This window comes from Pelecanus crispus, chromosome 3 (genome assembly GCF_030463565.1).
Source record: "Pelecanus crispus isolate bPelCri1 chromosome 3, bPelCri1.pri, whole genome shotgun sequence".
NCBI classification, from domain to species: domain Eukaryota; kingdom Metazoa; phylum Chordata; class Aves; order Pelecaniformes; family Pelecanidae; genus Pelecanus; species Pelecanus crispus.
The window spans coordinates 72,730,118-72,752,811 of record NC_134645.1 but is presented as its reverse complement, the minus strand read 5'-3'; the positions used below and the strand labels follow the sequence as shown (position 1 = coordinate 72,752,811).

The following is a 22,694-nucleotide window of genomic DNA, read 5'->3' as shown; positions in this document are numbered from 1 at the left end:
CTGCCCCGCGGCACCAGCCCGCCTCCTCCCCGGCATGGGGGTCGGGCTCCGGGCCGGCACCCCGCGGGCGGCGCTGGCCTGAGCGGCACCCCCGCCGCTCCCTCCCCCGCGGCCCCGCAGGGAGGAGGCCGGGCGGCGGCCGGCGCGGGGCTCGGGACCCGGGACCCGGAAGCAGACGCGGGGCCGGGAGGCGGCTGGATGGGAAGCGGCGGCGGCGGGCGGCGATGGGGGAGCAGCAGAGCTCGCTGAGCGCCCCGCGGGCGGCCGCCGCCGCCGGGCCGCCGAGCCCGGCCGAGGGCCCGCGGGAGCCCGGCTCGGACGAGCCGCCTCCGCCGCGGGAGTCGGCGCCGGGCGGCGGGGCGGCCGGGCCGGGGCGAAGCGGGGAGCCGCCGCCGCCGCCCGCCGCCAGCCCCGAGCGGCGAGGGGCCGAGGAGGAGGCGGAGGCGGCGGCCGGGCCGGAGCATCCGCCGGCGGCGGGGGAGCCGGCGGCCCCGGCGGAGGAGGGGCCGGGGCCGGAGGGGGGCAGCGGCCGCCGCCGCCCCCCCCGGCGGCACGTGTACTGCACCGTCTACTGCGTGGAGAACGACCGGCCGGCGGCGGCCCCCGCCTCCCCCTGCGGCGGCCCGGGCGGCGGCGGCCCGGGCGTGGGGCAGCCCCCGGCGCGGCGCGGGGTGGCGGCGGGCGGCGACCCGCTGTCGGCGGGCGGCAGCATCGAGGTGGTGGACTTGTACCTGCTGCCCGAGCCCTTCTCCGGGCTGATCGCGGGGGAGTTCGGGCCGCTGCTGGTGCTGAGCTGCCGGGTGTGCCTGGAGGAGAAGCCCATCAAGCCCCTGTCCTGCTGCAAGAAGGCGGTGTGCGAGGAGTGCCTCAAGCGGTACCTCAGCTCCCAGGTACGGCCCGGCGGGCGCGGCTAAGGCGTGCTGGGGGGGGGGGGGGGGGGGGGGGGCAGCCGCTAAACCGTGCCGGGGCGGCTCCAGCCCGGCCTCCCGCCGCCGCAGCGGGTCGCGGCTTGAGCATCGCTCCGGGCCCGACCCCGCGGCTGCTGTGAGCTCGGGTGGCGTGGCGTGGCGTGGCGTGGCGTGGCGTGGCGTAGGAACCCTCCCCGTCCCGTGCGGAACGCGTCTGGCAGCCGCCTGCGTCTGGGCTGCTGACTGAATGGCCCGAAGATGTTTGTCCGCCCGTCGTTACGCAGCCCGTCGGCTTGGTCGCTTTTGTGGTGGTTTTTTTTTTTTTTTTTTCAGGCTGTTCCCGTCTTTTAAGGAATTTTTCCCTTCGAATTCGCAAGCTCTTGCTGTCAGGCGGCTGGCACCAGCTTCCTTGAAAGAGGAGCGCACGCAGCTGGCTCTGAGGCGACTGGCGGCGTTGGGGGCTGGGGGTGTCGGCCGCCATCCCGCAGCCCCTCGCACCGCTCGGCACCCGCGCTGCCCGCGGGTGTTCGGCCTGCCCTGGGTGCCCTGTGCAGCCGCTCGGGCCGTTCCTCTGAGAGGGCATCGCCTTTGGTATTGCGCCAGTTCCGTAAGATTAAAATAGCGAGGGGGTCCGTGCAACTGTTCGTGAAGAATCACAGTTACAACAGTAAACAAGAACTTCTTCGGGGGGCAGAAAATCCAAAGCACAACAACTTTTCCGTCCTGGGTAGATAGCTGCTCATCCTGGGCAGATAGCTGCTCTCATATAGGCTGCCTGTGGCTTCGTCAGTGTTTCTCAGTCAGAGCTGCTGTTTCAAACAGAAGTCAGCAGCTTGAAAGCAAAGCTCTGTGTTCAATAGTGTTTTTAGTAGCTAGTTTAGCATCGCAAAACACTTGCGCATTGTTTCTGCCGCTAGTGTAGGCATGCCCTAAACCCAAAGAGCAATGGGACAAGTGTGAGTATGTGGGGAAAAACAAAACTAAATAAACCCTTTGCGTACCACCTTCATGTTCTTATTCAGTGGAAACTTTTGGGATGTGCTTGGGGGAGATGTGGTGGTAGAAGGAATTTTTACACCTGTTGAGGCTGGGAGCCGTGCTGGGGCAGTCTGTGCTCCCTGTGGGCTGCGTGCGTAGGGATGGGATGGAGGGCTACAGCTACCCCCATGCACTATAAATAATTGTTGGGCTGTTCTGACCAGGGAACATTTCAGTGCTTGGAAATTTTACGTGCTGGCTGCAGTGAAGCATGTGTTCCTTTCCGGGCCTTGGTAGCCTATGTAGCATTTACTAGTGCTGGTAGCGTTTGTTCTGGCTAATAGTAAACTCACTAACACTTTTATGGACCACCTTTGTTATGTTTAGATAACAGGGAAGGGCTTAACATGGGAACTGACGAATGGGAGAAGCAGAGTTGTGTTTTGAGTGTCTCCCGTAACACTGAAACTCAGGAATGCTTACTAAGTCTTCTCAAGACTTCATGCACAGAGCCCAGAATGGTTTGGTTTGCAGTTAAGAGGTGGACTGGAAGCTCTCAGCTAGTTTTTAGAGTATATTGCCAGTGCACGTTTGTGCCACCTTCGTATTTGCCACTGAGGTGATGTGTCAGGACATTTTCTTGCTTTGAAGCTGGAAATTGCAAAGTGGTGTGATGTCAGGGTGGTTTTTTCTAGCTTCTGCAGGTGTCTGCAGCCTGCTCTACAAGTTGACATGAGGAATTGTGGTAGTTCCTCACCATTAAAACAGGCAGTAAAATATTTCAAGGAGGGGCCAGGCAGGGTCATCGGTAATGACCTCAGATGATGAAATTCAAATGTCTGCAGTGTAGGCATAAGCATTGAATTCAGTTATCTAAGCCCCTTTTTTAAAAAAATAAATTTTAAATAAAAGTGATGAAAAAGAGGTGGGTTTAGGGTACAATTTGTCTAAAATAGGTGAATTGCCATGAGATGTGCCTGTTTTGTCCTGTTTGTTTCCTTTGAGTAAGAAGGGGTATAGGATCTTACAAGGTTTGAGGACAAAGTTGTATCAGACCAAGACTGCTCGATTGGCAGATCCCCTGGTGTTGACTAACCAGGTGGCTTTTGCTAAATGCGTATCCCAATGTTTAAATGTCCCACCACCCATTGCTCTCAGGGTAGTCTTTAACAATCCTTGTATCGCTCAATTTTCCCGGAGGCTGGTGCATGGTAAGGGATGTGATACACCCACTCAATGCCATGCTCTTTGGCCCAGGTGTCTATGAGGTTGTTTCGGAAATGAGTCCCGTTGTCTGACTCAATTCTTTCTGGGGTGCCATGTCGCCACAGGACTTGCTTTTCAAGGCCCAGGATGGTGTTCCGGGCGGTGGCATGGGGCACGGGATATGAACCCAAAATAGGTCCAGTATTCGGTGTGAGCTAAAGCGATACAGAGTAGCTTACAGTGATCTGTGGAAGTTACGTGATCTGGTAGCTAAAGCCATGCCGAAGAATTCTTCTGCCTGGTTTAGGCTGGACTCTTGGAGGATGATCCAGCAGTTTGGTGGCTGGAACAGCTGGCTGGCCTGGGAACCAGGTATATGCCCCATGAAGTGGGTTTAGCATTGGCCAGCTGTTGGATGCGTATGCAGGGATGCCTTCTTCTAGGAAACCACTACTATTGCTGACCACTCTGCAAAGCTTATCCCAGCAGCTATTAGAAGGTCTGCTTGGCAGATAGCAGTATGAGTACTTACTCCTGTGCACAGAAGGTGGGGCAGGGATACAGGTGCAGAGGAGGGGACGTCTGCAGCAGGGATACTGATCTTGAGGAGGGAGATTCACAGAGCACTTCTGTGGGCGTGTTGTTTGGACAGATGCTGTTATGACCAGGCAGAATTTTAGTTGCTTGACAGATTTGTTCAGGGAAAAAGGAAGCAAAATACCCTCAAATAACAGTCCAATGTGTTCTTCCCCTATCTTCCTTTTTTGAAAAGAACAAGAAAGTGATATTTCTTTGAAAAGAACAAGAAGTGATGTGTCTTTCATTTGTGCTGTGGAAGGACCCTGTGACTCATCCTGAGGAGAGAGAAGAGGCTTCTCCATGTCAGTTTATGTTAGAGGAGTTTCTGGGAAGGATGAGTGGAAAGGCAGTGTAGGATAGAAATAAAGTCACCTTTCATCTTTGAGGCTTTGCACTTCATGTAACAAGGATAAAAAGAAAATTTACCAAAAGTCCAAGAGCAGTAAATGTTGGAAAGCTGTTTGTTTGAAGATTTTAACAGATTTTCAGTTTGGATACAATCAGCTTGATTTAGGAATGTACCTGAAATTGAAAACAAACAGAAGCAACCAAAAAACAAAACCCCAAGCAGCAGTATGCACTGTTTAGATCTGGTTTCCTTGGCAGAGAAGTAGCAATCTGTGCCCTTTGTTTGAGAGGACACTGGCTGATTCTAAGTCTCTGGAGAAGCAGTGGTCTTTCATGCTGAAAATGTGGACTATGTTGGCAGAAGTATAATGCTTAAAATAATTCATGTTGCCTTTAATGTCTGTGTGTGTTTTCCCACTGAAGAAAGCTGGATTCCTGATGATGTTTTCATCGTGATTTCTGAAATGATGCTTAATGGAGTAGCAAAGTAAAATCCCTGTTAATGCACTCTGCCCTCTAATATGCAAACATATAACAGCATCAAAACTTCTGCCTTGGAGCTCTTTACAGATCAGAAAATGAACTGAAGTTTTAGGCATTGTTGAAAAGAATATTATCCAGATAAAAATACTCGAATTGCAGAGTTTGCTCGTAGTGTTACCAGCATGCTGGAAAATGAAGGTAATTGATTAGGAATGTCGCATCTGAAGGTCCTTAGAGGTCAAATCCAGTCTTTCTTATCACCAGCACCTTGCTGCATAATCAGTTTCAAAGATTTAAAGGCTGGAGCAGAAGTTTAGCAGGCGAGCCTGGAGCGCTCAGGCTGATCTGGAGCCTGGCTTTTGGTAAATTGCATAACTTTACCCCTGCCTCAATTTAGCTATTCTTTTTCCCTGCCTAATACTTGGAGACCCCTCAGAGCTTTTCAGGGTCTGACTATGACCGGTTTATCTACCATTCACAAAAAAATTTCTAGGCCTTTATTCTCTTGGACCCAGAGAAATTGAGGGAGGGGTAGGTATGGGTGATGGATTAGCACGAAAGAGGCTGTGGCTCTTGCACCTCAGGACCTGGTGTGGGTGCCACAGAGCGAGGGTCAGGTCCCAGCAAGCCCTGCCTACAAGAATTGATGCAGCCCAAAGCTGTTCTTTGTTGTTACATTTAATCACAAACATAGAATGGGTGAGGCTGAAGACCGTGAACATTTGAAAAGTCAGTGCTCTTCCAGGATCATGGTGCTCACAGAGGCCATCTCCATGGGCTCTCGGGTATGTGCCAAGTGAGGTCGGGGTCAGAAGGGTAGAAGAACCATTTCCTCTTTGGCTGGGAGCTGTGGGCTTCTACATTCATGCATCCAGCATACAAACTGGGGACGGGGAGCAAGAACTGGGGTACTCAATCTCGCAGATGTAATGTTGCATTCACATCTCCTTCACTTCCCATCTTCCTCGCCATTTAACATAGCACCAAACTCAGGTTATTCCAGAAACTGTGTGCACACATAAGTTTGCTGAATGAGTGATTTGCTTCCTAGCCTCTCCCAGCTGCTTGTACATCTGAGCCAGAGGGAGTATTTGTGCCTGCTTTTGCTTTTTGTCCATTTGTGTGTCTGGGGGGTGGGGTGGGGGTTGTTTGTTCAGAAACTTCCTTTAAAAATAAACAAATAGGTATGGGAAGAATTTTAACTTCATGAGAGAGGGAGAAGACCTAAAGTTTAACTAGGTTTTTATATTTAACTTCTCCTGGACTGGTAAAGAGGCTAAGGTTTATATGTGTTTTCTCATCTCCCTAATCTGTAAACCTGACAAGTGGTATTCAGAACAACCATCTCACTCCTCACTTTTTAGCATGTATTGATTAGACCAAAATAACATTTGCTGTTTCCTAACATCCATAAAGTACGATATATTGTCTAATAAATATTTGAAGCTATAGATATATAATTGTATCTATACTTGTTTCACTTTTTTATAAAGTGGCTGTAAAAGTTTTATAGAAACCTTGGTGATTTGACTGCCTGCTTTTTCTACATGCAAATTATGAAACTTGATAATCCAGTTTTGATCCTATGCTCATTAGTGATGCTTTATTTTGTAAATCTTGTAATTCTCTTGGAGCAGTCATTCTTACATTAAAGGACTTTGAGTGAGTTAATTTAAACAGCATACTATATTCTTGATCAGATATTATGGCGCTTTAATTATAGGAACTCTAATGAGATTAGTGGCCATGAGTAAATCAGAAGGGATTGTTGGGGGAGGGGAGGGGCTGCATCCTACAGTGGTTTGTGAATGGCTGGTTTTGGTGGGACTAAAATCTTGCTCTCCTCTCCTGAGCATGAAATGTGGAGATTGTCTTCTCTCTGCCTGGGACCTGCTACCAGTCTTCCTCTCTCCATGACCTGAGATCTTGGTTTTGACCCCTTTATTTTCTGTGCATGATTTCTTTCTGAAAGACCTGGAGAAAAAAAAAGCAGCAGACTGTTAGAGTCAGGAATTTTGTGGGGAACGTGATTATAAAGTCATGTAGCGAAGAGGAGAATTTAGGAGCAGGCTGTATTGCCTAAAATTAGTACTAGCTTAGAGCCGGAGGGACTTGACACCTGTGTGCCTCTTCAGGTGTTTGATGGTATCATATAAATGATACACCTTCAAAGCTGTAGTCTGGTTGCTGATGAAAACCAGCCAGCAGAGATGTAGGCACCAAGTGCTGAATCATCTCATGGTTAGTGAGCTGCTTGTGCCCTGAGTCAAACCAGAGCTCAGAAGGGCCGCTGTCATTCAGTGTGGGAGAAGCACTATGTTTGCAAGGGTTATCAATTCAAAAACATGCTCTAATGGTAGCTAGCGAGTTGCTAGGATGCCTGCAGACTGACTGCCAGGAGGTTGAGTGACCACCCTGCAGCTGATGTTGCAAGAACACACAAGTTTCCAAAGGAGGCAGAGAGGTGCAGGAAGAGAATATATTACCTGCTAGATTACAGGCTTTCTAAACCCAACCATCCACTTCAGCCACTGTAAGGTGGCTGTGTTCCTGAGTAGGAGGAGGAGGCGGTGGCGGATAGACCTGGTCCATCAGCTGTGAGCGGCCTGTAAGCTACAGGAGTGCCTAAACTTCTTCATGGTCATTTTCAACAAATAAGTCTGTCCTGTTCTCCTGACGTGTTGTATGCAGTGCCAGTGCCGAAATGCTGCTGCATAGCCAGCTGCCCAAGGGGTACTGTCGCAGTTCAGGATGACACCAAAGTACCTTTAAGACTGTGAACATAAGTCTTTAAAGTTGCTAGGCGTATAGCTGGCTTTTGGTCCCTCCTGAATGCTTGTTGATGGATCTGGTTTGGAACAAAGTTCTACAAAATCAAGCATTGCTGGAAATACTTTTAAAGTATTTTTAAAGAATGCTAGTTTTGAGCAATGTTCTTGAATGATAATACCACCCGGTTGTCATAGTGTGTGTAAGCCTAGATACTCTGTCAACATACCACCACTTTGTGTGGTATGTTTGTTCCCTGTGTAGAAGTAGCTGCAAGCTTACACTACGTGGGTAACTATGACTTCCTCTTGTCTGCATGAGTCTTTGCCAGATGTAGAGCTGGAATATGTGGCCATCATTTCTTAGTCATGCTATTACAGAGTGAAGGGGAAAAAGAGTAGCTGTTCTTACAGCTAAGAAGATTTCCATTAAAACTCTGATCTGTAGGATCAGAGATGTTGGGAATAGAAAAGATGGTCTCACCTTTGAACAGTGGCAGGAAGGGTTTTGCTAATGGGGGAAAGCCTGAATTCCTGGGGTGAAGATAAATACTGTCATTAAATTGTTGATATTGGTAGCAAGGGGTGAGGGTAAATGGTGAGTCTTACAGTGGTGCCATGAATTTGTTGGTGTTGATAGTAAAGCTGATTCTGAAGGGCAGAGACTTCCTATGAACGTGAAATTGCAGTGGGAGATGAAGGAGGACCGGTCTTGTTTTAACTTGGGTTGAAATCTAATTTTGAAAATGCGGGATTTCTGTGAAGCAGGAGCCCTACTTATCAGCTGCCTCCCATAGCCAGTGTGTTGCACCTTGCTGGTCTGTCAGTGGCGTTGGCATTGGGGACCACAGACAGGCTGAGCCATGAGGAGATCGTCCGCCGTGTGCCTTCCCTCCCACTGCTCCCACCAGCTGTTCCCAGGAGCTACCAGGCACAGGTATGGACTCTGTCCAGGGGTTTTGAAGTGAAATGAGTTGAAAACTGAACTGGTGGGTTTTAATTGCCCAAACAAAGAGAAATGAAGGAGTTAAATAGGGGTTGGGAAGGCCTTCAGCTCACCTCTGCCCTGTTCCTCCATTTCTCCACCCAGAACAACTGTTCTTCCAACTGCTCTGGGGCCTCTTGGCCCTTCATTCCTCTCTTCTTCTTGTACAAATATCTTGCTTCCTGCTGTCTAAACCAGCCAGGCTTGAGGAAAGTACATATCTTACATGGCCAGGATGTAAGTACATTGTCAAAATGATTAAGGGATGCAGTTTCTTCAAAAGAATTTAAACTGGTGAAGAAGGGCATTACTTACCCACCCAGTTACGCTGGTTTATCTGTCTTTCAGTATGCTTTAGCTGCTTGCACTTATGTTTCTCTTGCTCTTTTTTTTTAATACTTTCTTTACGAATTATATTTTTAAAAAAAGTCCTTGTCAATAGGATGTTATTAGCCAAGTACCTGTGACTTTTTCTACTATAGAAAAAGTGACAAATTTATCTAGTGATGAGGAGGCTATTTAACTTTTGAGTCCATTTTTAAGTACTTGAAAAATTTTTGGTAAGGCAAAAAAATTAATTTTATTCAGAAGTTAGTGTGAACATAAAAATAGTAGCATTCCTGTTGAATAATCAGTTCTTAAATGTATGTTTTCCTGCTATGGCACACATACATTTATTGCATAGGTAAATAAGCCTTGTGAGAGCAGTTGCTTAATAGGAAAAAATGAGGATGAAAAACAAGTTCAAGACTACTCATAGAAAAGAAAACTGTGGGTTTCAGTGCAGAAGGTCAGAAGTCTAACAGTAGTTTAAGCCAGATTTGGAACTGAACCTGAAACAGCTTAAGATCGGTGTGTATTTTCATTGACAAGCTTGTTGGGATGTATGGTTGCTCCTGTTTATTTACATAATTGTGAGAAAGGCTGTGCACTTCCTAGATTACAATTTCATGAAAAGATAAAGAAATTTCTAGAGCTACCCCACTTCCTTTTCCTTATGAGCTTGCTAGTAGACTGTAGCGCAGTTACAAAACTGCAAATGTCTCTTTTATAAGGAATATCAGATTGAAATAATAATAACAGTAACCTTTCCCCTTCTGTGGACTTTTTTTCCCCAGTGGTGTTTTTATGAAGTACAGTACAAACTATATTGGATATTGTGGTGGAAAACAGAAGGGGCGAAGTTTAACATTCTCAAGCCTAGTCATGCTGGTGCCATTGTGGATTGTTTTCTGCCACTGACATGATACGAATGGCAGCACAGGCAGGTACCTCTAGTGCAATTGGTTTGGCTCCCTGATCTTGTAGGGATAGTGGCGTATCAACTCAGGGACATAGGATGGAGATCTGAATGACTCTGTCCCTTTAGCTTGTAGGAAAGGAAGTCCTATCCAAACTGTTTCAGCTGTGATGTGGCTCTGTGGGGTTGCTCACACAATACGAGGAAGGAAGAAGAGCGAGAAGACGATTGCCAGGATGGGAAGGGCTTGACGATGTAAGAATCGGTTTGCCCTAGAAGGTAGGCTTGCTCAGGGTAAGCTTTTGTAAAACAAAAGGGAATCATGAAGACTGGTGGCCTCCATATATAAGGTGGATCTTTTGGCCTCTGTTTAAACCTGCAGCTGAATACTGGCCAGTTAATTCTGGTAAATGGTGGCCAGAAAGTGAAATGGGACTAGCTCTATTTCTGGTTTCCTGTTGGATGGGGGAAGGCAGGAAATAAATCTAACCTTAAAAGGGGAAAAAAATTAATGGATTGGAAACACGGCTTAAAGTACAGAACTTCCAGGAAAATAATGGGTTAGGGCTTTACTGGACTGCTGGAAGACTTTCATACCCTACAGGTAGCAGAGAGGGGTGGAGTAGGTAGGTGCAATGTGCCATCTAGGACACGATTACAGAGGTGCTGGTGAGAAGTGCTGCTTTCCTGAGCAGGCAAAAAGAAGTTCTTCGCTATTGTCGGTACTATTGCTGCTGCATGGGGGCAAAAGAATGGTGGGGGAGGACTTCCCAATGCTTTCAGCTATTTTAATGTTGCTTGCTGTGTGAGTGCGCTTTGGGGAGAGGACACCTTGTGCCTTTCCATTCCAGCATACCTGTGCAGTGCCAGGTATAACTTGTGTGCTTAGAAGTACTCCTTTGGAGGCCTTACGGAAGTATGTAAACTGCTCAGTGCTTTTTCAAGTGCATGTGCAGCTCAGTTGTGCAATAGCTTGGAAACTCTGCTTAGTTAACTTCATGGTATTAGCACGCAGCTTAAAAAGGGGAAAGAATGTGCAACTTAGAAAGTTTTTTGGAATGGACAGATCTACAAAAGAGCAAATGTGCCCCATAGTATTTAGATGCCAACTGTTCTGTACCAACTACAAAACGTAGATGGTAGGACTCCAGGCAGAATTATGGTGGTGATAGTGTACTTTATTGTGGTGAACGAATCCTACTCAGATGAAGGCAGAAAATCAGTTGTAAAACACTGGAGTTCTGTCTAAATGTAGTTGCTGTTAGACACTTACAGGTATTGACATAATACATGGCCATCTAGACCTCAAAGTGGCCAAAGTGAAATACATTATTAAAATCTGGATATTTCAAAGTATGCACATATCTGTGGTCCCCATTTTTCTTACATAGGGGCAGTGGAAATTAAGCAACCTCAGAAATTTTCACCCATTTGTATAATGGAAAGTAGATCCAGTCTTGCTTCTGTTGTATTTCTCAGCAACGTTTAAAGAGTAATTTTTAAACTTCTGAAGATGCCCATTCTTTCAAGGTATTATCTGGAGTTGTAACTTTGTTTTAAATTACTAGCATCTTCCCAGTCTCCAAGATTTAAACCTTCCTTGCAGTGAGTTGTGACTATTACTGCTGGACATTGCTGAGTGCTTTTGCCTCAGTGAAGTAGGTATTTCATATGAAGGCTTGATTTGTTGTTCTTTTTGTGAAAGTAACTTAGCAAATCCTGCCTGAAGTATTACAGAGTGTAATGCTTCACGAGGACCTCACCCAAGCCAAGACAGGTAGTGAGACAAGGCCCAGCCATCACTTCTGGTAAATTAAGGATCTGAAATGAATTCTGGATCTCATTCTTTTTCTTTCTATATCAGGAAAAGCAGACCTTGTCTAAAGCTGAAGGTCTACAGTAATTTTAGCTAGCGGTGCTGCTCACCCCAACCTGCAACTTGTTCCCTACAGTTTCTGTGTCATCTGATCCACCAGGAGAAAAAAAGTGATCTGGTTTAAAAGTAACCTTTCACAACCATTTTTTACTTTTTTTTTTTTGTGTGTGTTACCCAGTTCCTGACTGTCTCGTGCACAGTGTGCAAATGTTTATTCCACCACAAGGCAGTACTGAATAAAGTGTCCATGGCTAAGCAATGTTTTGGCAACTGTGACAGCCTGTCAGAACAAAATGATTGAAAAGGCAGTGCAAGGTAAGGGGACAGAACGTGTTCAAGATGATGGCACGTGGAGGTTTTCATTGGAGCTTGATGAAATCAAACCTGCAGTTTGGTCCTGTTGCTGCATCATTTCCTCTTTCACAATCCAGACGGAAGTCATGGCTTGTCCAGCACCCGAAGGTGCATCTGCACCCACAGCTCTTGGACAGGCGTGGCAGCACGGTCCGGAGCATTTCTCTGAGCTGCTTGCAGCGCTGAGGTTCCCAGTCCAGCCCAGGCTGGCACCCACCAGTCCTGTCTCTGCTGCCTGTGGCATCATTAAATAAGAAACTCTCAACTGGCTGGAATTTTAAAGCACCCCCAAGTGTTTTATAACATAGAACGGATTAGTCCTAAGGCAGTTTTACAAGTGAAGTTTTTCATATGAATATTCCTGCAGGTGAGGAACCTCTTTTTTGATCTGGATTGTTTCAACAGGTTTAGTTTGCTCCAGCCAAGCAGTGCCAAGTATGATCATTATTTTGAGAGAAATTTTTCCTGCATCAAAGAGCTCTCAAAAGAAGTTCCTTGTTGCTCCTTACCTGTTTGAATAACAAGTGAAAAGATGCAGAGCTCAAAATGGTAGAAGGATTTTTGGGTTTTATTGCATGGGTCATGGGGTTGGTTTTGGGAGGGTGTGGGGTTTTGGTTGGTTTTTTTTTTTTCTGCAAAGATACAAAATGCCTGAAGACTTATTAAATGTGATGTTATTTAAAAATGCACAACAGAAAAAGGTACAGCACTGTCATGGAAGAACATGGTATGCATCATCTTGAGATCTTTGCTGGTGAAGGTTGTTTTTGAGCTTGGTCATACAGTCTCTTGGTACAAGTACAAAAAAATAAACTCATTTTGAAGACAACCAAAATCAATTCATTACTATTCCAGTGTATTCTTTTCCACTATAATTGACTTTTTATGTTTCTGTCAGTGTACTGCTTTTGACCCATAAAAGCTTTCAGCCTATTTTTACAATGAATATGAATTTTTTTTTAAGCTGTACATAATCCACACTTCTAGCAAGTGCATTGGCATGAATGGGCTGTAACTACAGCTTTCACAAGCTAGAAGCATGTTTCTTAGTGAGAAGCATTGAGATGTTTGTTTGGGGGAAGGGGAGGAGACAGGGAGAGGGTCCCCTCTCTTTGCCTCAGTAATGAACTGGCACCAGATGGTAAATTTTCTGATACTAGCTTACCATTTAGCTTCTGTATTGAGTTTTGATCTAGGAGAATTTTGTTTTATCAGTCCTTATGGTGAAAAGAAAGATCAGGGAAGAGGTTTTTCAACGATTCTAATTTTTCAAGTAGGAGCCTGCCTGCCCATTGGAATGTTAATAGGAGGCAGCAAATCTGGATTAATGAGGACGGATTATGCGAGTGGCTGATAATGGTAGAACCGCTAAAAAGATGAGTGCAACTTGAGGATGTAGTAGAGAGAGGAGAGCAATGAGACTGTTGTATGTGGTGAGGCTTTATTTGGAATCTTGGGCACCAGGGTTTAAGAAAAATGGCAGGAACCATGAAGGACTGCAAGGAGAAAAGTGCTCTCGCGCAGGTGGAGAACTGTTTATTTTAGCATAAGGAGAACTGGGAGGAGAAACGGCTGCTGTCTTTAAATGCAAGAAGGGGTAAGTTGGGTAGGCACTTCTAAAGAAGTTTTGGCACAACACAAACTATAAAAATGGCAATGAAATAAGTTAGGCTAGAAATCAGCATGAGCCTCTATATTTAGTCTGTATATTTGGGCTAGAAGGGAAGGACCTGGGAGAGCCCTTCCAGTCTCTGAATTTGGGAAGAAGGGTGCAGTATGTGAGCGGTTCTCAAAGCCAGCACCTTCTATGCTGTCAAAAAGGACTCGCTACGTGGCACTGTTACATACCGAATTTGGCCCGGTTGAATGGGAAGGCTGCCTGCACTTCCCAGTGCGCTCTGTTGAGGAGAAGCTTGAGTCCAATGAGAAAATGGTAGAAGAGTTTTGTTGTGTGGTGTTACTTCTTTTTTAACCACTGAAACAGCAAAGGAGTTTCTAATGGCCAGCGTGTACGTGCAAGCAGTGCACTTCAAACCATGCTTTGTGTCTGGCATTTTTTGGTCTGTAAGGAATCTGAAGCCAAATGTCTCACACTGTTTTAGGAGAAATGGCTTTTAAATCAATTTTAAAACTGTTTTTCAAGGCTGGTTTTGGTTAGACTGATCTGGCTGAATCGGAGGAACTTCCAAGTGGTCCCCTCCCTCCACTGGTGGAGGAGAGACAGCCTTGCCGTTACCTGAGTTGACTTAGGCTATAGAGGATGCCTTTGTGAAATAACTCCCCAAGGGAATTCATGCAGGCTGTTGTATAAAGAAACTTATGAGAGAAAGAACAATTAGCAAAGACCAGTGATTGTTTGTCCTAGTTTCCACAGATTGCTTTTATGTGAAAACAATGAACAGAACAGATAGTTAAGGTACCAAAGAAAAGCTATGTAACATTGAAAAACAGTCTCTGAAATTGGATGTTTTGGGGTTTGTTTTGAAATTTTTTTTGTGTGTGAAACTATAGTTAGCAGCTGGGCAAATATGCTGCAATTACTGGAAGGTGGTAGCTGGTTGTTGTTGAAGTTCCTTGTCTTTCTGTTAGTCTTTAGTTTAGCTGTGTGTGTCACTTGACAGGCTGCAGCGTCATCATTCTTGATTTATCTCCTGATGTCTCATTCTTAAGGTTTTTTTCCTTCCAGTTTTTGATACCAGTATGTGACAAGTTTTGTGGGAGGATTTTAGCATCCTTAAAGTACTTATATTGGCAGCCAGGTAGTCATTGGTAGCTAGAGGTGGTTGCAAAGTGATTTATTGGGGATTCAGGTGAAATCCATCCTGGCTCTGTGCCTGGCCTGGTGTACATAGGGAGGGCTTTGCTGAGATGCAATAAACGTTGAGTTTCTGTATTCATCACAAAAGACACCTGCAGGCTGCCTGAATGAACTTGTTGAAGCTGTTGCGCTATATGCAGCTGTTAGCTGCTATATGCAGAAGCTAGATCCACAGGGAAAATCCACAGATCTTGCACAGAGGTAGAGGCTGGGGCTAGCCAAGTACACGTGTCTTGCGTCTTTAATGTCCTGTATGCGTTTGCACCTTTGAAGACTGTGTAGCATTAAAGAATATTTTTATTCTATTCTTGTTAAGTTAGGTTTATACCAGACTAAGCTGGTCTCCTGTAGGGTTTTAGTTTCACATAGTGTCTCTGAGTTCACCAGTGAAGTCTGTCTGGGAAGATAAATTTCATGGAAGCACTAATTGATTTAATTTTTGGCTCCAAGATCGGATCAGTATCAGGCACTAATCTGATCGTGACAAGCCTACTTCTGGATTTGAACAAACGTTACACAAACATGAAGACTGATATATGCTGACACCAACAGGTATTGAAACATTAAAATATTTCTGAAAGGTGTAAGCTTATGATTTTTAGTGGATTGCTGCATATATGTAAGCTGTGGTGGAAAAACTGGTGAGAACTATATCTGGAATGTATCAAATAATAGTATATCTTGTGTAATGGTCTATTGAGACACTTGAAAAATGCAGTCAAGTAGTGCCCAAGGAATAAGAAAAGGCAGATGAAATGAAGTAAATAGCTGGCTGATGGGTATTTTGAGTGGGTTTTAAAACCTTTATTTGTGGCAGGAAGTTGAGCTTCTTCAAAAGGTGTATGCTTATCTAATGAGTGCTGTAAAGAACCTGGAGAGTGACCTCTGTTCTCGCCAGCTTCCAACTTTTGCTCTCTTTCTTCTTCCTTTTCCTGCCTGAGCTTCCTTTCCACGGTCAGGAGCTTTTTAAAATGGTATTTCCTTTCTATAGGAATCCTTTTGCTTACAGTATTTGCAGTCATGCTCTGAAAAGGTAGAGGCTTATACGATTTAAGATGAACTTGGTCCCAGTATACAGTATAGGTTATTCATCAATGCCATTGAAGTGAAAGTTTTGTAATGGAAGAAATCTAACATCTGATGTATGCTGTGTGACTTTGGGGGAAGGAATTGTTATTCAGCCATGGACTCGTCTTAATCTCTGTCGTATTGTTGGGGTGTTTGTCTTGTTTTTTCTTCTTGACAATGTACAATTGACCAGGAGAGAAAGACCTCCATATAGGAGGATCTTTGTAATCAGATGTCACATCCTTTTGCCTCTCCAGCTGCTTTTGAGCAAGTATGATCTGCGTAGCAGATTTCTTGGAGAGCTGGCCATGCTTTGCACTGGTGGTGTCACTCTGTAACGTTAAACGAAGACACTTAAGCCAAGGCTGAACCTTCATGACGTATCAGTTACAGCTGGCTTAAGAAGCTCTTCACTGTTCCTTGGTATCCCTGTACACCTCTGGAGGGGAGGCTGAACTATGTTCACAGCAGTGAAATTGCAGCTTTTTTAAAATTTTCTTCCCCCCGCCTTAACTGCAGGGTCATGGGAAGTGTTGTTACTTGTGGCTTGGAGAAGTTGGGATATGTCTTTTTTTTCTGGACTAGCCCGTGTTACTCTGTTACTCAACTGTGATTTCAGCACGCTGATTTTGAAGATCAAGCTCGATAGCCTTGTGCTTCTATTATACAGATATTTTTGGTGATAAAGTGAAGCAGTTGTGAAACTTGGAAGTATAAAATCATAAAAGCCTGTGACAGAAGATTGTCTTACTGTTGCATTGATCATTACAAAAAGATTTTTTTTTTTTTAAGATCCCCTCCTCCCTCAAGTAGTAGAATTATTGATTTTGTTCTCCCTTTTCTTACTTGTCTCTCAAGCTCTAGAAGTGAGGAGAAGAGGGCGGAGTAACCATGAGATTAAGACTTATTTGTCTGCTTCTTAAATTTTTTTTCCTCCTGTCTTTCTCTTTGAACATAATTTGGTTGGAAGTGGGAGGGCATTGGGAAAAGGAGCTAGTCTCTCTCTGAAGCAATAGAGTTACTATCCTTTTCTGGGTGACACCCTTATGTGTGATGGCACAGGGGACAGGTTTGCTCAATTGCAGCTTTAATGTTTCAGTTCAACTTGTATACTCTGTTGGATGGAATAAGAGGTGTTTTGATTCTACATAGGTGTCCAAGTGCTCGTGCAGGAAGTGACTAATACGGCTGGGCAGGTAGGGCTGCCCTAATGAGACCAGAAAGAAAATAGGCTTTATTTTAAAAAGACCAGTTGTCACCGCCCAGTTTAGAGAACACATCACATGGCAGTAGGAAATTTAGTGTTGATTTAGCATACTCTTGCTTTGACCACTTATTTGCATTTTAGAAATGATATTTTGGGGGCTTTAGGATTTAGAGAAGTTACCTGCATATATCATGTCTTGGGTTGTACAACAAATACATTAATTGTGCTTATACTACGTGTTGTAAACCCAAGCAAACAAGAAATTACTCATAGCTTTTTTCTTTTTTTTTCCAACTGGGAAAATACAGAATTAGGATGGCTGATCAGTCTTAGCTGTCCTATAGTGACCACAGTGGAAGAACCTTGGAATCATGCTTACTTGTAACTCCAGTTTAAATTACCTTAAAAATCAGTTTTGCCTTAACTTTTGGGGGAAAAGATGGTGGCTTTTGGTAGTCTGAAACTAGTTGCAAACTTGCAACATTTTAAAAATACTGTTTTGCTCGAAAACTGGAAATTCAGGGAAGCGGTGCCTAATTGTTGAAATTTTCTTGAACGTCAAAATACTGTATCGAATGACACTGACTACTGTAACAATACAAATATCTATGATGATGATTAAACCTTCATACTGAAGTTAAATTACAGAACATTCCATGAAAGAAGAAATACATACATTTTGCATAGCTTCCTTTCTGCTTTGATGTTTCCTTATGGATTTGTATGTTTGGACTCTTGCTATTAGTTTCCTTCCAAATTCGCATACCTCAGGAAATTGCTATACTCCTGGAATATAGGCAGAATTGTGATGCTCCCATCTTAGTGGCTGTTAAATAAACCAGTCCTAGTCTCTTCTCATGGGCTTTTCCCTCTGCTTTCTTTTTTTTTTTTCTTTTTTTTGTTCCACTTTTCTGGTTGGATCCTGAGCAGTTTTTGCTTTTTGGCCAGGTTTTCTTTGCTGTGCTGCACTCAAATCTGCTGCTTAATGGGTTTTACTTTCCAAGTGTCTTTTAAAAGTACTTCTGTTGTGTGGTAGTCAATACTGTAGGTATGCAGTTTGTCTAGTCCTGTGTAGGACATGAATCCACCACCTTCCATCATAAAATGTTTATCTGCTGTCACAGCTAAGGAGGAGAATCATTGAAGTCCCATGTGAATTCAGCAAGTGCATGTTTTCTTGAGTAAAAGTATCTTCCATGCTTTGCAGTTGCAATTTGTCTGCTGTTAGAATCGAGCAATCCTAACCCAGATTTCTAAATTTCCTTGGTTTCTTCCTAATAGAAATGCTCCATCCTGCTTGAATCTGTGGGGAAAATCCTAGCGAGGAGTTGGTTTGGATACTTCAGAGAGTGAACTTTGGAGAAATCCACTTACTTTGTTTTTTCTGCCAGTATATTTAAAAAAAAAACAAACAAACCAACCACATTTAGGCTATTTCACTAAAAATCTTTAGTGTTTCAGTCATTGAGTGGGGAACTCAGTATTGCAGGATGTCTGTCTTCATGCTTACAAATGGTATACACAGGGAATCAAATGATACATGATGAAAAACTGCAGTTAAACATGTACAGATTTTTCGTTAAGTGGCTTAACTCACTAGTAATTCTGACAGCACTGAGCTGTCCCAGTCTTGCGGGACTTGAACAAGATTCCCTTTTTGTCCATCCTGGCTATTTTAGATCCCTGCAATATCCTGCAGTGGATCACGGAGCAGGGTGGCACTTTTCTGGTGGGCGTACGTGTTCCTTTCCTGCTGTCCAGGAGGAGTGGGCGAACCGAAATGCAGCAAGAAGAGCAGGATGGAGGTGGCAGAGGTATTAAACTGAATGGGACAGGAAGCCTTGTTTCTGGGTGCAGTGCCGCGACGTGGGAGATGAAGGCAGTCTGCATGCCTGTGGCGGTCGTAAGGCTTCTGATGTGGAGGCTGAAGGCTAACCAGGGCTGGCCTGGGGAAGAGTAAGAACAATTTGGTGCGGGGAGGCCTGGTGCGGAGAGAGCAGAAGAGGTGCGGGAGCGGCAGGTGTCTGCTGGCTGGGGCGGGCTGCTGCGGGCTGCAGCTGAGGCTGCAGAGATCTGCTTGCTGTCCGCATTCGCTCTGCCTGGGGTGAGACCGCTCCTGGCAAATCTCTAGCAGCTGATCAGCATAAAATAGCTGCCTAGTACTGCTAGTGGTTATTCCCTAAGTTCAAGCATCAGGGTTTTTTCTTCTATACGTGATGATCGATTTCCAGCTTGCTGACAAAGTGCGTGGAAGCTGATTCCCATACAACTCGTTTTGAGGAGGAGGATTATTACAGCTTTCGTGAGTCTGGGAGCCGCGAGATGATAGGGAATACTGTAATAGCTAAGGTAGGAGAACTGTGGTGTTTTTTCCTGGCAGTATTAGAGCCTTTTAAGGTGATCCTAGCCAAGTATCCTGATCCAGATTTCTCACAGGTGACCGCTTACTGCAGTGACTCAGTTTGTGAACTCACCTTTGGCACCCTAAAGTCACTAGGAGCTATGCTTGAGGTAAATTAAGGTGACGTTAGGAAAAAGACACTCTTATTTGCAAGATGCTCATGCGCTGTGATGAGAAATTAATAACTTTCTTTAGAGGTTTGGTGTGCAGAAATAGCTGAGGATGCACATTAAAGAATGCTTTTATGATCTTTATTTATTTTATCATTCTTCCTGGGCGGTGAAAGACTTGCTAACCTGTTCTTTCTTACCGATTACAATTTTGCAAGTGAGAAATCAAATGGAACTGTAATTTACACTTAGTTTTAAGCATAGCCGTTTGTACTTCAGAGACTTAGCACACAAAATGTGCATAGTATATGGTAATTAGCATCGGTGTGGCATTTCTTACTTTTTTTCCTAATTTTTCTAGTGTTTACTGTTTTCCTGATGTGTATAATTTTGTCAGACTTCATCATATGCGAGTTGTTTGTTGTGCAAAACTTGCACAACTGTTCTGCATGTGAAAGCATGAGATGTAAGTGATCATTTGGGGGAATCATTGATCACCTGGGAGACTCAAGCGCTTTTGTATTCCACTTAAACTATATATAAGTGTTTTATTCAGTCTTCTGTAATTCTTAGCACACTTACATTAAAATATTTGTACTAAACGTATATTTTGGTAGAGGTTGAAAGTAGACTCCAGAGACTTCATTATTAAAAATGGCTTTTATAATTAGGATACCCTATGGACCAGAATACAACAAAGGATTAATTTTGCCTTTAATAAAAGATGTTTCATTAAATCTAAATTATTTCATAAAATGTTCTTAAACTTTCCCTTGATACTGCCTTACCATTGCTTGACAGCAAGTGGCTTGTGGATTTAAGTGTAAGCATCCTTTGGCTTTTTCAGATTTGTCATTTTTACCTGAATGACCCAGTTTTAAAGGATTATATTTTAATATAAAATTTAACAGATTTGTTTAGTTACTCTTTTGGTTTTTTCCCCTTGCTGTTCGGGTAAATTACCCTGTTCCCAAATGAAGTTTGACAAAAAAATTAGCTCTTTCAAAGCTGTTTCAGCTATGTCACCTTCAATTTATGTAGGGAATACATAGAGTATTGGAGGGAGAAAAGTCAAAGAGTGGCTTTCATTCAGTTAACCACTGAATTTCAGATGTGCCATCTTAATGTTAGTATCATTAATTACTTGGTACTAAAAGTTTAGTAAGCCTGTGTGTGTGTAGGAAATGATAGAGTTGCACAGGCGCAGAGCAGGACATCAGGGGATCGTACTGGGCAGGGAGGAGCGCCATGGACTAGCTCTGGAGGGATGCTTCTGCCATCCCTCCCTATCCAGTTGGGAATAAAGGGGTGGGAAAGTCACTGAGCCTGATCTCCTGCCACCAAGGAAAGTGCTGAGACATGTTTAACTGTCGGGGAAGGCCCTTTACTGGGGACTGCCAAGCTGTTTTTCTGTCCTACTGGTACTGCCAGAAATTCTCAGCTTTTATGATACTTCTGGTTCAAAACCCTATAGCATATTGGGGTGGTAGTGGGAAATCAAAATTGGTCTTTTCCAACCTAAATGATTCTATGATTCTAAAAGTAGGCACATGTGGACAGAAATTCCAAAATTGCTCAGTTTACTGGGAAATTAACACAGCTATGTTTGTTCTCTTGCTAGCAATGTTTTGATTCTTTTAGAGAAATGTCAGTACAATTCAGAACTTAGTTCTGCAGCAGGATGCTGCCCATTTCCCTCGCTGCAGGCAGCATTTTGGTGAAAAGTGCATAACAAACACATCACTTATCTTGGTGTTTGGGTGTGCTCCCAAAACCACAAAAGTCACAAATACAAATATTACTGCCTTTCTTTTGCACAGAAAATCAATGTGCTTTGGGGCAGCAGCAGCTCCCACTGTTTGGTACAGGTGCAGGTTAAAAGGAGGCTTTACAAGTGCAGAGCCTTCCCTGGATGAAGGTATGGGGCAGCAGGAGCAGTTCAGCAGGTAGCCAGCCTCTGTATGTGTGTTATTAAAGCGAGGGAAATTAGGTGGATTCAGAAAATTTTGAAGGGTAGACTTTTTCCCCCCTTGTCTATCAGGCAAGAGGACATTACGTTCCAGGGAAAAAAAATGCAGGAGAGAAAAGATGTGACTTGTGGGAAAGGCCGGGACTTCCTAGGAAAGGCTGAAGTGGGTGTCTCTTCTTTCTTTTTTCTGAATTTTCCCTTCTCGTCTCCTTCCGCTCCCCAAGCAAGCTAGAGCATCTGTGACTGCTTCCCCCTTTCTGAGGTGAACCATTGTAGCTAGCCAGGCCTCTACAGAAGCTTGTATTGGTGGCGAGTGATGATCAATGATTGCTCAACCATAGAGGGTAATTGCAGTTTGCAACTACTAGGTGCAAGTACTTGCTCTGGAAGAACTGTTGGGTTATTTTTCTAATAAACAAGTAGTTCATTTTGAGAGAGGTCATATTTGGATAGACAAGTCAGTGCTGTTTAACGTCATGTGGTGTGCTTCCATTTCAATGAAAATATCAGTGAAATGCTAAATCAGATACTTTTGAAAAGTTTTTGTCTCCTTGCTCACAAACATTCTGTTTATTTTCTTGTCTCTTTGTCATGTCCTTTCTTTTTGGACTTGCAAAATCTGGAGTTGGAGAGATGCATGTCCTTGTATACAAGCCCTCTCGTGCGTTCTCTGTTACCATGCTTTGTAATGATTCCTTTCTCCTTCTGTGCTGCTTCAGTTCCTATCTCTTAACCTCTCTCCCACTGAGGACTATATATATTCTTTGGAAATAATTAATGAAACTAGAGTTTCCTCAACTAGTATTGAATTCAATTACTACTGGAGTCTGTGGTTTCAGAAGTGGAGATGGATATAGTTGACTTGATACCTCCTTCACCTCACTTTACCTGCCCACCCCCTTGTCCCCAGGCTGCAGTCGTTACTGGTGGTGGTTTGAAAACTCTGATACCTACTGGTAGGAGCAAAGCTGCTTCTTTAAATATTCAGTGTGGCAACCCAGTTTCTGGAGCCCTGCAAAAGTTTAATGTTGGCAAAAGTGATGTTTCAAGGTATCTAACAAGCAGTTCATCACTTTACAATCCTCATGGTCAATAATCTTTGAAATTTTTTTTTTGGGGGGGGGGGGGGGGTTTAGACAAGTTTGGAATAATTTTGTTTGTGAATAGATAGGCAGTATCTACAAAAATGATAAACAGTGGTTTTCCTCCAATTGTAATAAGTTTTTTCCTACCGTAACCATTTTTAAGTTGGAGTCTCTGGAGGCGGTATCTTTACTCTTGGAACAGAACAATGAAGTGTATTTAGTGAAAATTCTTTGCAGTGTATGTTAAGTTAATGAGGTGTCTTGTTCATAGTATATCTTTAATAATCATTGTTTTATTCTTACAGTCAACT

At 44.2% G+C, this 22,694-nt stretch overlaps 1 protein-coding gene across 1 annotated transcript in view; it reads left to right on the top strand.

The window, feature by feature from the left end:
* Window positions 1-224: 224 nt before the first annotated feature.
* The window catches only part of RNF217 (ring finger protein 217), a 60,470-nt gene continuing 38,000 nt past the window's right edge, over window positions 225-22,694 (top strand). The window contains exon 1 of the mRNA XM_075708181.1: window positions 225-890. Within this exon, the coding sequence (XP_075564296.1) occupies window positions 225-890 (666 nt within the window). The remainder of the gene's footprint in view (window positions 891-22,694) is intronic.